Raw genomic sequence first — 15,011 nt, 5'->3', positions numbered from 1 at the left:
GGAGGAGCCTCGCGACCCGGGTTCTGCGGCCGGAAGTCGAGGGGCGGAGCCTGGTGTCGCGGGCGCCGGAGTGCCGGAAGTTGTGCTCTTGGTGGATGGGGTTTTTCTACCTCAGGTTCCCCGTGGCTCTGCTTTCTGTTTACGCAGACTCGCGCCGCCTGCTCCTCACCCCCGCTTCGCCGTCAGATTGCGGAGATGTCTGCGATTCCCGCCGAGGAAAGTGACCAGCTGCTGATCCGACCCCTGTAAGGGCCCAGCGCGAGAGGGAGTGAAGCTGGGAGCAGTGAGAGGCAGGCGCGGCGGCCGGAGGGTCGGCCTCGCCCCCCTCCTCGCGGTCGCCCCCCGCGTCGCGGTCGCCCCCCCGGTCGTCCCCTCGCCCGCAGGCCTCAGGAACCGCCCCTTGCTCCGCCGCTGCGGGCCGGGCCTCTCAGGCTGAAGGGGTTCGGAGAAACGTGGGTCGGAACGGGTCTGCTGGGTTGAGCGGGACGTGGCTTTTCTTCGATCTCAGGGCAGAGGATGTTGGGGTTGGCGGCGGGAAAGAATGGCTTTGGGCCTCTGGGCGCTTCCCTCGGTGCTAGAGTGGAAGCGCTGGGGGAAGCGGTGCTGCTGGCGGCGGCGGGATGACAGGAGGACCCGGATTAGGCTGTGGCGGCGCGAAGCAGAACTAAAGCTGTTTATTGTTTCCTCCAGGACTTGACATTTGCCAAGACGGGAAAGAGGAAATCCATTAGCTGTATGAGTTTTGAGGTCCAGACTTCAGACCCTAGCAGAATAAGAAAGGTAGACGGAGAGGAGAAAGAGCGGAGATGTTGACAGAAATTCAGCCCGCGTTTGTCCGTGGGAGGGCTCGTCTTTCAGTGGAGGTGGCGGTCTGCCGGAGAAACACTCTCTCCAGATCCGGAAAGCAGACCTGTGGAGAAAATTCTTTTTCCAGAAAGAAAGCCTGTCGTCACTCCCATCCCCCCCCCCCCTTTTCCTGTAGGCGAGCAATTTGAATTCACAAACACATGTAGATAGGAGTCAACGGCACCTTAACCTGTGCTTTTTTTTTTTTTTCCTCAGAAGGTGGGCAGTATCTACACATCCATCAGTAGGGCCTAGTTGAGCACCTGCTGGGGACATAACACAAGTTTCCACCACTCATCTCGCGCTCACCCTCTCTTCCTGTGGGCAGCAAACACTGAGCAAGTGTCAAGCGTGGCACTGGGCACTGGAGATGCACCTAAGAGAGCGCCGAGTTAACTGAATTCACCCTTTTGGAAGGAATTGCAGATCAAAGTGAGAAGTTCCGGAGAGATAGTTTAGAATAATAGGAGACCCTTACTTGGGGGTCAGACGTGGAATTCAGTCCCTGCTCTGTCACTTCCTGGCAGCAACTTCACTGAACCCATTTCTTCATGTGAAAATAATATAGCCACACTTACTTTGAAGATCGTAGAAGGTGCTCAGTAAATGGAATGTTAGAAGAAAACAGAGAGGCACACACTCTAGCAAATTAAGAAGAGAAAGCTAACAGCTGCATTCTGGGAAATAGAATGGGTGAGCTGAGCCCTAAAGGATAAATAGGAACTAAAAATAGTGTAGGGCAAGGGTGTTCCAGGCAGCAGTAGTGGCACATGTGAAGAGAGTGGTCGTAGTTGTGGCCAGTTTCCTCATGGCTATGACTGAAAGATGAGCAGATGAGGTGGGAAAGGGACCCAGGGACCGGCTTGTATACCTACTAAGGAGTTTGGGCACTTTTCACGCCGGTTCTAGAGAGCCAATGAACGGTTTAAGCATCCATGAGATACAGTGGGAGCTGTGTTTAGGAAGATCACTCCTATCAGCAGGGTAAGCAGATGAATAAGAGTGGATTCAGTGGAGAGAATCCAGGAGGATGGAATTGAAATAATCCCAGTAAAAAGCAGTGAGAGCTTGGAATGAATGAAATGAAAGTTGAGTTGGAAAGAAGTAGGTTTCAGAGAGTAAGGAATTGAAATCTTTACAGTTTCGTAGCTCATCAGATGTACTGGAAGGAGCAGCTGTGGAGAGGAGTGTAAGGATGTCTTGGATTTCTAGATGGAGCAACTGGTAAACGATCATGGAATTCACTCAAGGAGTTAGGGAGCTGGGGCAGATTTGGAATAAATTTGGGAATTCTCTTGTTTTATAACAGCTTTATTGAAATATAATTCACATACCATACAACCCATTGAAAGTGTACAATTCAGTGGTTTCTAGTATATTCACAGAGTTGTACAACCATCACTACTGTTTAATTCCACAACATTTTTGTCCTTCCAGAAAGAAAGCCTGTCACTCCCATTTCCCCCAACATCCCCAGTCCCTGGCCACCACTACTAATTTTCCTTCTCTACAGATTTGCCTATTCTGGACATTTCACTTAAATAAGGTCATATAATATGCAACCTTTTATGACCAACTTCAGTTTCTTTTACTTAGCATAATGTTTCCAAGGTTAAAATTTAGAGGAGTTTTTAGGCACTTGGGAAGTATTTGTTGAGATTGAGTGCATCTCAGGTACTGCAGCTAAATAATGAACAAAATAGACAATGTCTGTGCTCATATGGAGCCTTCATTTTCATGGTGAGAAACTATAAATAGGTAGAGTAACTTCATGTAGTTATGTTACGATAAAGTTGGTGAAGGGCAAATGAAAAGAGGGGTCAGAAGGAGGCCTTCGCAGGTGGCATTTGGACTGAAACCCAAAGGATACAAAGAAGCCAACCATGTCAGTATCTGAGGGATAATCCAGGAGAAAAGCAAGTACAAGGGGTTTGAGGTGAAAATGAGTTTGGCGCATTTGAATTTAAGGTGTCTGTGTGCTAGCCCAGGAGAGACACCTAAACGCCATTCAGAAGCCTCTGGGCTACGGATACAGACTTGGGAATCATGATTGTGTCAAAAACGTGAGACTGAAGATCAGGAAACCTGAGAAGTGGGCCAGGGAGAGTACTTTGCGGTATCAACATTGGAGTGTGGCCAGAGGCCTCTGAGTGCGAAGGGACCTCCAGAGGAGAACCAGGGAGACGGATGAGAGCACGAGGCAGAAATGCCAAGGGGGAAGCGCGCAGAGAGTGACTGGGGTCTAGGGGTGCCAAGCTGCTGCGAGAACCAGAGAAGGATGGGAAAGGCGATTTACACTTAGCAACAACGAGCCACCTTGCAAGCACAGTTCCAGAAGAGTGGTTGGCAGAAGCCGACCTGCGGTGAATTGAGGGAGAGGAGGTGAGGAACCAGCCGCAGGGAGTGTGCACAGCTCTCCTGGGAGGTGGTGGTGGGGAAAGGAAATTAGAATGCAGGGATTTTAATTTGGGGGTGAGAAACCTGTAGCACGCCTCAGTTGTGATGCTAAAGTAGACAGGAACGGAAGTGTTCGCCTGGCTGTGGCCAGGTCCTTGGAGCACAGAGTGTGCAGGGTGGAGAACACTGGTGGCAGGATCAGCCTTGAACAGAAAGAGCTCTATTGTGTCACCACAGGAGAACTGGAGGGAGACCAGATGGAGGCAGGTTGACGTTGAGAAAATGACAGATGCCCTCTGTTTTGATGCTAAGGAGGCCCCGCCGCAAGTGAAGAGGGAGATAGGAGGTTGGGAAATGTAGGAATGGGGACAAAGTTTGAAACACCTGCTGTGGCAGAGAGAACTGAGCCCTGGACACTTCAGAGGTTGCCTTGCAGGCCAGTGAAAGTGGGGGACCCAGAGGTCACGGCAGCGCCAGGGTCCTTTGATTTTCTTTATCAGCATCCTGCTTTGCGGCAGGATCTCCAATTGGGGATGGAGCCATCTCGTGTGTGTCCCCTCATAAATGGGCTGAGTTCCTTGAGATCAGGCTCCAGGTACTAGCGTTTCCACATCTGAGCCACCGAGGGTACAGTGCTTGGTGTTGAATGAGTGAGTGAAACACTACCTAGGGCAGGTGGGAAAAGACCACAGAGAAGGTGAGGGGCTGCAGCAACAGCTGAGGTTCAGCTGCAAGGGCATCTAGTGATAATTGGAAATTAAGGCTGTTTTATTCATTTAAGAAGAAAGGACAATTGTTGAAATCCGGGGCATCCAGGATCCTGAAATAACAAGCTCGAGGGGAAAGGGAGTGACAGGCACAGCTACAAATAAAATAAATCTATTGAAATTGAAGCATGTAGTGAGTGCGTCTTAGGCTCTTAAAGACCGTGAAAGAGTTTTGAAGTGCTTATGGGTTTACAACTTAAATGCTGATCCTAGAAGTATGATCACATAATCTACATAACTGAGATTTCATTTCCATTACCTCATGATTTAACCCTAACATTTAGAAGATTGAATTTTACTGCGGGCTTCGTGCATCTGTACCATCTCATCTCGCCATCTTAGCAGCTGCAAAGTCCCGAAAACTCCCAAGGATCACTTTCCATCTTTTCCCACATTGTTACTGTTCTTCCCTATATTTGTCGTTTCTCGAATTCTTATCTGCATGAGATAAATGCTGTCATCAAATGGGGCATAATTTAAATTGTAAAAAGGTTTGGATTTATTGGGCTTGACTTTGTTTTTAATCCTCTTTTCTTCTCTCCTTATGTTTGCAGTGGCGCTGGACAAGAAGTAGGAAGATCATGTATTATCCTGGAGTTCAAAGGAAGAAAAATAATGGTAATTATTTTGCAGTCAGGTTAATAGTATGGCTCTGTCGTACTAGTAGATCCTTTCCAGGGGAAGAGATCTTTTGGGGTTAGATCTTTTCCAGGACTGTGGTTCTCTCCTTAGCGCCCAGGAAAGTGTCATAGTTGGTATATGTAGCTTAGGCTATAAAACATTATTGTGAATAAATAATATACACTAAGGCTAAGTAATTTGACAAAACAGTAGGTAAGCTGAGAAGATGTATTCTAAAATTGTAAGATTGTCAACTATGTCTCCTGAACTGTTGCTTCTTCAAGGTCCCTTTCACTTCTGGGGGGTCGCACCAACCTAACTTCCCTCCTGACCCCTGTGGAAGAGAGCCAAAGAACTGAATGCTCGAACACACAGAGCTCCAGCCAGCCCCATGTAGCCTGGGATGATAGAGCCCTGCTTTGGAAGCTTAGATACTGACGTTTACATCAGGGCCGCTGACCTTGGGCAAGGCAGTCTGTTCCTCTAAACCTGTTTCCTTATCTAAAAGAGGGTTTAGAAGCAATGATTTACACAGTCCTCGCTAGAAAGGCACGTCAGTGGCTCATCGTGTTCTGTGATTCCACTTCTCTACTTTTTCCCATTGTTAAAGAATAGGCACGTGTCAGGTATTGTCTTTGTAGTCATTTATTGTATCAGTCATTTTGGGGTAGTAATGCCCCCAAAATGAATTGGTAACTCATTAATGACTGACTTTGAAGAACTCACTCCCTAATGCCTTAAAATACTTCAATTTCGGGCACCTGGGTGGTTCAGTGGTTGAGCGTCTGCCTTTGGCTCAGGTCATAATCCTGGAGTCCTGGGATCAAGTCCCACATCGGGCTCCTCACAGGGAGCCTGCTTTTCCCTCTGCCTATGTCTCTGCCTCTCTCTCTCTCTCTCTCTCTCTCTGTCTCTCATGAATAAATAAATAAAATCTTTAAAAAGAAAAATACTTCAGTTGCCCTAATCTGGTAAGTTTCCCATTTCTGATCATTGGTTTCTCACAGTAGCCAGAGCCGGTAGTAGCAAATCTATGTAAACAAAATGCCCATCATCTTCTCATATCAAAGTTTTTGGAAAAGAGTTCGTGCATTGTTAGAGTGACTACGAAAACTAGCTGCAAAGAAGGTGCCTGGTATCCTGTGAGCCGTATTTTATGTTTGGGGAGTTAGAATTGTTAATGTGCAATGTTTTTTTTTTTTAAGAATTTATTTACTAGAAAGAGACTGAGAGAGCACGAGCTAATGTGCACAGGTTGGGGGAGGAGCAGAGGGAGAGGCAGACTCCTCGCTGAGAGCCGGGAGCCCTATGTGAGGCTCTATCCCAGGATCCTGAGATCATGACCTGAGCCAAAGGCAGACACTTCACCAACTGAGCCACCTGGGCACCCCAGATTTGCTATGTTTAGTAAGAATTGCATTGCAGGTGTTACTGTATACAGTCCATCTCAATTATGTGTGTCAAGGATTTGTTTTAAATATTGTCTATTAAATAAGTGTTAATAAAACGTGTAGGAGATGGTAATCCTTTCTTCTGTCTCTGCAGCTAGACTGCGGGATCCACCCTGGCCTAGAAGGAATGGATGCTCTTCCATATATTGATTTAATTGACCCAGCCGAGATTGATCTCCTGTTAATTAGTCAGTAAGTTATTTTCTTTCTTAACAGCACTGTTTCTCAAGAACTTTTACTATAAAGGTCGTTATCAGATTTTAAGATTCTGGTGTTTTAAAAGAGTGTTTTCTGGGGTACCTGCCTGGCTCAGTCAGCAGAGCATGCAACTCTTGATCTCCAGGTCATGAGTTTGAGTCCTACATTGAGGGTGGTAGAGTTAATTTAAACAAATTTATCTTGGGACACCTGGGTGGCTCAGTGGTTGGGCACCTGCCTTTGGCTCAGGGCCTGATCCTGGAGTCCCGGCATCAAGTCCCACATCAGGCTCCTTGCGTGGAGCATGCTTCTCCCTCTGCGTATGTCTGTGCCTCTCTTTCTCTGTGTCTCTCATGAATAAATAAATAAAATCTTTAAAAAAGATAAAATAAATTTTTCTTTAAAGATTTGTTCATTTACAGAGAGCACATGAGAATTGGAGGGAGAGGAGCAGAGGGGGAGGGTGAGAGAATGTCCAGCAGATTCCCCACAGAGCCTGACAATGCAGGGCTGATTCCAGGGCCCCAAGATTATGACCTGAGCCAAAACGCGGGTGCCCTTAATAAAAAGATTTTTTTTTAAGATTTTATTAATTTACTCAGGAGAGACAGAGAGAGAGGCAGAGGGGGAAGAGACACAGGCAGAGGGGGAAGCAGGCTCCATGCAGGGAGCCCAACGTGGGACTTGATCCTGGGTCTCCAGGATCATGCCCTGGGCTAAAGTCAGCGCTAAACCTCTAAGCCACCAGGGCTGCCCAATAAACAGAATTTTTTGAAAAATATAATAAAGGGGCACCTGCGTGACTCAGTTGCTTGAGCTTCTGACTCTTGGTTTCAGCTCAGGTGGTGATCTCGCCTTGGGATTGCCCTCCAGTTCTGCACTTGGTAGGAAGTCTGCTGGGAATTATCTCCCTCATCTCTCTCTCCCTTACCTTCCTCCGAGGCTCCTCCCTCTGCTGGTATGCACTCTCTCTCTAAAATAAATTTTTAAGAAATGTTAAAGATCATTCATTCATTTGAGAGAGCTAGAGAGCACCAGTAGGGGGAGGAGAAGAAGGAGAGGGAAAAGCCAACTTCCCACTGAGCAGGGAATCCCAACGTGGGACTCAGTCCTAGGACCCCAGGTTCATGACTTGAGCGGAAGGCATATACTTAACCGACTGAGCAACCCAGGTGCCCCTAAATAAATAAAATCTTAAGAAATAAATAAAATAAAAGAGTATTTTCTACTTGGAAGCATATTGCAGACATCTAAGACAGCACTTCATATTGGCATCATAGGTTAGAAACGCTTGCTATAAAAAACATACTCTCCTACTTGTAGAGTGAGAAGGAGATAGTGTACACCTTGGACCACTGTGAAACTTGAAACCAAGAAAGCCCTTTCCTGGAATATCTCCTTGACATCACTATCCTTGACACATTTTATAGGAACTTCATTTGTAAAAAGTGACATGTTTCAGCTTCATGGCACTAAAGCGCTTGTTATAATTCTGGCTGTTGAGAGGAGGTTTGGGTATGTTCTTTCTTCTGTAATTATCACTGGCAAGTATTTTGATGTTTAAAAAATACTTTTGATATCTTCTTACACTAGAACTGGATGCATGCATTATTCCTTCCTTCTGCAACAAGATACCCTTGGTGTTCTGAAAGTATCCATATGCAACTATCACATAGGACTCTGTACAATGAACAGTGATTTCATTTCATAAAGTATATGGTGGATAGTATTTTAAGAACTAACAGAATCATTTTATTTCTTTTTAAGTTTCCATTTGGATCACTGTGGAGCTTTGCCCTGGTTTCTACAGAAGACAAGTTTCAAAGGAAGAACATTTATGACTCATGCTACAAAAGCTATTTATAGATGGCTTCTTTCAGATTATGTCAAAGTCAGGTAAATTGCTCTATTAGGTTTATACAGGAATTTCCTTCTGTAGAATACATACAATTTAAGATATGGATCATTATTTGAGAGAGCAGAGTGAGCGAGCACACAAGTTAGGGAGAGAGAGGAGCAGAGGGAAAGGGAGAAGCCGACTCCCCGATGAGCAGGGACTTTGATGCGGGACTTGGTCCCAGGACCTTGAGATCAAGACCTGAGTGGAAGGCAGACACTTAACCGACTGAGCCGCCCATGCGCCCCTTATTTGTCATTCAATATCAGCTCCTCAAATACCCATCATGTGCCAGCACCTTCCTGGCTGTAAAGTCCTTATGAAGTTTTTACATCCTTAAATCTTTGTAATTTAGGTGAATTATAAGATACACTAACAATATTCTATAAACAGAATTTTATGATTTTATTAAAATTTAAGATCAAGTACATGATACAGTGATATATACTGAAATCGTATTTTAGATTATTTGATCACAGCAATTTACTCTCCTAAGTGAAAAAGTTTCCTAAAGGAAGTTTTTTTTAGTTGTAAGAGGATAATCAGGAAAGTTAGAAGCATTTTTGTGATACCTACAGCATAAATTATTAGCCTTCAGGAGTTTACCGTTGAGTGTGTACATTCCAAAAATAGCAAAGAGGCAATTTGTTATCTTCACATGTAAATAGACAAGAATGGAAGAGTTACCCTTAGTAATTATACTGCCTACCACTTAAATAATGCTAGCATGTGCAGACGCAGTCCTCACTTCTCAACATGTATTAACTCATTTCATCTTCGTCTCGACTTCATGATGTAGATTCTGTTATGAAGCCCATTTTACAGGTGGTAGAACTGAGCCACACAGAGGTTAGGTGATGTGCCTGTGGTGGTCATGGTAAGAGATGAAGCTGGGATCTGGACCCAAGCAATCTGGCACAAGAGTCTGTGGCCTTAACCACAACCCCCTTTTGCTTTTTTGGAAGTACATTACCATAATTTTCAGGAGAAAACTTATACTATACCTCGTAGAGAAATCTTTTCACATCCTGATGTGAAACTCTGCTGTATTTCAGTGTACTTGAGTATATGAGCGAGTTGATCCTAACAAGTATTGGGGCAGGAAGAAAAACTATCATATTGAGAAATACTATGATAAGAGTCCGCTGCTTTAAGTTATTGTGTACTTTGCTTAAAGTCATGCTTTGTAGCTGTACACACCAAACTTTGATTATAATTACCTAGTAAAAAAATACACAAAATGTCCAAGAGATTGTAAGTAGCATAATCCATACAGTGAAAGAACTTTGTGGCTATTTTATTCACAGATAGTCTCTTTGAGTTCAAAGAGTTTTTAAAAAATTTTTTTACCTGTAATTTTCTTCTGTGTTGACCTCATTAAATATTTAGTAACATATCGGCAGACGACATGCTGTATACAGAAACGGATCTGGAAGAGAGCATGGACAAAATTGAAACTATCAACTTCCATGAAGTTAAAGAAGTTGCAGGAATCAAGTTTTGGTGTTACCACGCAGGCCACGTTCTGGGAGCTGCCATGTTCATGATTGAGATCGCAGGCGTGAAGGTACTCTTGCCCTGGCAGCTTCCTTCCCCAGAGAAATCCTTGCAGAGCTTTCTGTCCCTGAGTGATACCCAAGGAGATTCCCTAAGACTTGTGAGGTGTCCAAACCTGAAACATGGGATAAAAATTGATATTTTTTCCTTTTAAATATCACAGGTCTTAACCCCAAGGTAAGATTTCCTGTTTCAAGATTAGAAATAGTAAAGTCAGCTTCTCTAAAGCCTAAAGTTTCTTCACAGGACCATAGGATTGATTCCTTTCCAGGGTCCTGTAGAAAAATGATGTGGGCAGAGCTGTCTTTGTGACTGTACTTGTTTCACATTAAACCGTGATTAGGCATTTGTGTCGTCTGGGTGTTCTGGGATACACATGTAAGCCTCTGAAGATGGGCGGGGGGAGCTGCATGAGTCACGGGTGTTAATCAGAACAGATCTTTGCCACCATCCTATGCCACCTAAGGCATAGATCGATGACTGCACCAGCTCTTACCCCTTGTGCATGTTGGAGTCATTTAGCCTGTTTATACTCATGGTGTGGCCCTGGCCTTTTTTTTGTTTTTTTAAGTTTTCTAGATGATTCCCATGTGTAGGCAGAACTGAGAATCAATGCTCTAGTGCAGTACTGTCCCAAACTGTTAGCAATTACTCATACATTTGAAATGTTTGCACAACGAGTTGTACTGACTGTTGCTGCTAAATCATTTATTCTGTTTGCTCAGAGGCGCAGAAAATAGCACAAATGCAGATCTGAATTCCCATGTGAAATTTGATGCATACCCTCCCATAATTTTTCTCCACTCTAGATGGTTTTTCCATATACCTTAGATTTCTTTCCTCATCATTCCCTTTTTGTCTCAGGTGTTCAGAGCACTTCTCAGGATTATTAATATGCAGGTTGTGCATGCTGGGTGCATCTGGGAGTGTATCATTCCCCCAAGTTAGAGTGAATATTGAAACACTGGGTGGTTTGTGTAACTGCCCTGAGATATACACTTTGAATTAGATACAAATATTGCATCTAAATTTCATCAGTTGTAGGCTGTTTTTTCTACTAAACTTCACCTTCAGATTTTATGAGCTAGATATATTCACTAGGAAAGCAAACCTTCCAAAATCCTATCTTTCTCACTTTATTTTTTTTCACAGCTTTTGTACACAGGCGACTTCTCAAGACAAGAAGACAGACACTTAATGGCAGCTGAAATTCCTAATATTAAACCTGATATTCTTATTATTGTAAGTATTAGTGCTGTGTTTTCATTAGTGCAATGTAAGCAGAGTTTTTTCTAATGGAAAAAATGCCACATTTGCATAATATATGTTATTAGATGTAAACGTATTCGTTTTTTAATTCTTTTTTTTTTGTTTCTCTTAGTACAGCTCTACCTTTTTGCTGTTCAATATGTTAACTATAGTCTTGTATCAGAGATGATACAACACCTCCTAAGTATTTTCGTCTAAGAGAATTACCCCAAACTAATAGAATGTCTTAAGAGTTGTATAGAATGATGTGACCTTACTGCCTTTGCCATGGTTACTGTGTTTCACCTTGTAGCACCCACTAACTTTATATGTGTGTGTGTTGTAGCTGCCTATTAGTTTGCAAGTCACAGGAGAATAAAAAATTAATTGTACAGAGTTTTTGGTGAGGGGTAGGGTGGTGGTTGATGAGGAACAAATTAATAAATGTGTATTGGGACAGTGAGGTCAGGGATTAGGAGAGCGATCTTTTGGATTTATCATACATAAAAGAATATTAAATATATTTAGTTCAAGACGGAAGAACTGTTTCTCCCTCATCACCTATAACATCCCCAACTACCCAAGTAGGAGAGACCCCAGCATATTGCTATCCATAAACAAAATATAAATGAATTCATTTTCACTCAGCTAATGGTACCCTGCATATATAAATTGATCTTAATTTAAGGGAAGTTTTGTGGGGTTTGTTTGTGGGTTTTTTTGACCCTCAGAAAAAAAGTTATTTTCATTATATCTGGTTCTTTGGTGCAGTACTTCTCAAACTTTGATGTTGCATATGAATCATCCTGTCATTGTTAAAATACAGATTTGGGTTCAGTAGGTCCAGGCTGGGGCCTAAGATTCAGCACATCTAACAAGCTCCCGGGAATGCCCATCCATGGAAAGCAAAATGGTTTAAAAAATAAAAAAGAATTCTCTTGAGCAGGGAAGATACATTTTTAAGTTTTTTCCTGTTTCCTTTTTTAAAAATGTCTTAACTGCTTAGCCAGACTTGAATTCTGTCGTTTTTATTTATTATTCTTTTCAATTAGTATTATAACAATACATGTTCAAGTAAATGGCATGTCAGTGGGGAAATGAATCACTTTGCTGCTGCATTTTATTGATGTTTAACTTTTGTTTTCTTTGGGAATCATCAGTCTTGGTCTCATACTTCTAATGTGTTATTTAGGAATCTACTTATGGGACCCATATCCATGAGAAACGCGAAGAGCGAGAAGCAAGATTCTGTAACACTGTTCATGACATTGTAAACAGAGGGGGCAGAGGCCTCATTCCTGTCTTTGCCCTTGGAAGGGCTCAGGAGCTGCTCTTGATTTTAGGTATGCCTTTTCCTTTTTATTGGGGGATTCTCAAAATCTTGGGAGTGTCTTTCTGTCAAGGTAGTTGCTTGGTTTTGGATCGGTTATTCTGCCTTTCTGGACTTCGGTTTCTGTATCTAAAAACATGTGGTGCCCAAAGAAACAGTGACCCTTGGGCACTGCTACTGGGAATATAAATGGTGTCCTTTCTGGTTGCCAGCAGCTTCAGAACACCCTGCAGTGAGCCTCAGGAGTCCTAAAAATATGTCACCCTCTGACCCAGCAGTACCATTTGTGGGAAATAAATGATACAAAGAGAATTTTATCAGTAAAGGTATTCATCATTTTGGTATCTTTTTAAAAGACATTTGTTTTGGGGGGTCAGCAGAAGGAGAGAATCTTCAGGCTGACTCTCCACTGAGCACAGGCCTGACTTGGAGCTTGATCCCATGACCCATGAGATCATGACCTGAGACAAAACCAAGAGTTTGGCTCAATTAACTGAGCCACCCTGGTGCCCCATCATTTTATTAAAGAAATATCATGTCAGGAGATCCCTGGGTGGCTCCGTGGTTTGGCGCCTGCCTTTGGCCCAGGGTGTGATACTGGAGTCCCGGGATCGAGTCCCGCGTCGGGCTCCTGGCATGGAGCCTGCTTCTCCCTCTGCCTGTGTCTCTGCCTCTCTCTCTCTCTCTCTCTCTGTGTGTCTATCATAAATAAATAAATCTTTAAAAAAAAAAGAAAAAGAAATATCATGTCAGTAAATATCACCTTGTAAGAAAAAAAATCACGTCACAGATTAGTAATTTTATACTTTCACGTAAAATATTAATCGGACCAAAAAAATTGGAGTTTAGAATAGTATGTACTCCAATCCTAGTTAAAAATACACAAATGACTGGAAAGATGTTAAGTCATCCACTTTCTCACTATCCAGATTTCTTTTTTCTCCTTAAAGACTGTGTATACAGTTTCAGTGTGAAGAACTAGAAATTGTCACATCAGGCTCTTGCTCTCACCTCCATCTGTAGGGTGATGAGGATAAGTCTCTCCCCATTACACTGAAAAGGAAAACAAGGAAAAATGGAGTAAATGACCCCAACTTGAGCAGCCCAGGTGGCTCAGCAGTGTAGCACCGCCTTCTGCCCAGGGCATGATCCTGGGGACCTGGGATCAAGTCCCACATCAGGCTCCCTGCATGGAGCCTGCTTCTCCCTCTGCCTGTGTCTCTGCCTCTCTCTCTCTCTCTCTCTCTCTCACGAATAAGTCAATAAAATCTTTTTTTTTTTTTTTTTAAAAAAAGACCCCAACTCAAAAGCTGGTCTGTGAGAGAGATTGGACGTAGTAGGAGCTGCATTTTCTGCATCTCCTAACCCAGTCCAGTTTTCTCTTAGTCCTTTTTTCCAACTGCAAGTCAGATTTATCCTTAGAAATCCTTTTTTTTTTTTTTAAGATTTTATTTATTTATTCATAAACAGAGAGAGAGAAAGAGGCAGAGACACAGGCAGAGGGAGAAGCAGGCTCCATGTAGGGAACCCAACCTGGGACTTGATCCCGGGACTCCAGGATCACGCCCTGGGCCAAAGGCAGACACTAAACCACTGAGCCACCCAGAGATCCCCTATCCTTAGAAATCTTGAACTAAAAAGTCTCCATAATAGAGGCACCTGGGTGGCTTAGTTGATTGAGTGTCCAACTCTTGATTTCAGCTCAGGTCCTAATCTTGGGGTTGTGAGATTGAGCCCCACATGGGGCTCGGTGTTCAGCAAGGAGTCTGCGTGAGTTTCCCCTCTCCCTGTTCGTGTTCCCTCTAAAATAAATAAATAAGACCTTTGAAATAAATAAAAAGTTTCCATAACAATGTAATTTGAAGAACAAAGGAAATTGGGAAGGGGAAGTCACGTTGTTATCATCAAATTGGGTTGCCAGATTCAGCACACAAAAATACAGGACACCCAGTTAAACTTGAATTTCAGATAAATAATATTTTAGCAGAAGTGTCTCAAATATTTAACATATATTCCTATACTGAGAATCTTTTGTTTTTTTTTTATCTGAAATTCAAGTTTAACTTGGCATTTGGTATTTTTATCTAGCAACTCTACCATCAGGGCATATATTATGATTTCTTTTATGAACCAGGACTGCTCTATGAGATTGGTTGTTCCCTTCCCCCTAAATTCTCCTTTATGATGTAGTATAATAGAAAAAGGATAGACATTTAAATGGTTTCAAATTTTGTCTATTTTCTAGGCACGTGACTGACCTTGGGGCAAGTTATTCAACTTTTCTTTAATATTTAAATTCATCCATAAAAATACACATAAAAAATAGGAGAGTTTAAGTTAGAACCAGGCTAATTTTCTTGAACTCTTTAAAATATATTAAGCAAAACAAAAAGGCAATCTACTGAATGGGAGAAGATATTTGCAAATCATACATGTGATAAAGGGTTAATAGCCAAAATATATAAAGAACTTACACAACTTAAAATAAAAAAACAACTGGATTTTTAAAATGATCAGAGGACTGAAAGAAACATTTTTTCACAGAGGACGTCCAGATGGCCAACAGGCACATGAAAAAGATGCTTATATTACTTATCATCAAGGGAAATGCAAATCAGAACCATAGTAAGATACCACCTCACACCTGCCAGATTGGCTATTACCAAAAAGACAAAAAAAAAAAAAAAAAAAAGATAAAT

At 42.7% G+C, this 15,011-nt stretch overlaps 1 protein-coding gene across 4 annotated transcripts in view; it reads left to right on the top strand.

Moving 5' to 3' along the window:
• The first annotated feature begins 35 nt into the window (after positions 1-35).
• The window catches only part of CPSF3 (cleavage and polyadenylation specific factor 3), a 38,882-nt gene continuing 23,906 nt past the window's right edge, over positions 36-15,011 (top strand). For 3 of the 4 annotated variants that reach the window (XM_077844184.1, XM_077844185.1, XM_077844183.1), the window contains exons 1-7: positions 36-245; positions 4,565-4,628; positions 6,177-6,274; positions 8,048-8,176; positions 9,567-9,744; positions 10,887-10,976; positions 12,175-12,325. In XM_077844184.1, coding sequence (XP_077700310.1) covers positions 196-245; positions 4,565-4,628; positions 6,177-6,274; positions 8,048-8,176; positions 9,567-9,744; positions 10,887-10,976; positions 12,175-12,325 — 760 coding nt within the window. In that variant the 5' untranslated portion in view covers positions 36-195. Of the gene's footprint in view, positions 246-3,209; positions 3,229-4,564; positions 4,629-6,176; positions 6,275-8,047; positions 8,177-9,566; positions 9,745-10,886; positions 10,977-12,174; positions 12,326-15,011 lie in introns of those variants that run through there. The other variant, XM_077844187.1, reaches the window with a different exon arrangement.

The sequence above is a fragment of the Canis aureus genome, chromosome 12, assembly GCF_053574225.1.
Source record: "Canis aureus isolate CA01 chromosome 12, VMU_Caureus_v.1.0, whole genome shotgun sequence".
In the NCBI taxonomy this organism is placed as follows: Eukaryota; Metazoa; Chordata; class Mammalia; order Carnivora; family Canidae; genus Canis; species Canis aureus.
The sequence above is the reverse complement of the archived record's forward strand: the minus strand, read 5'-3'. Positions and strand labels throughout refer to the sequence as shown.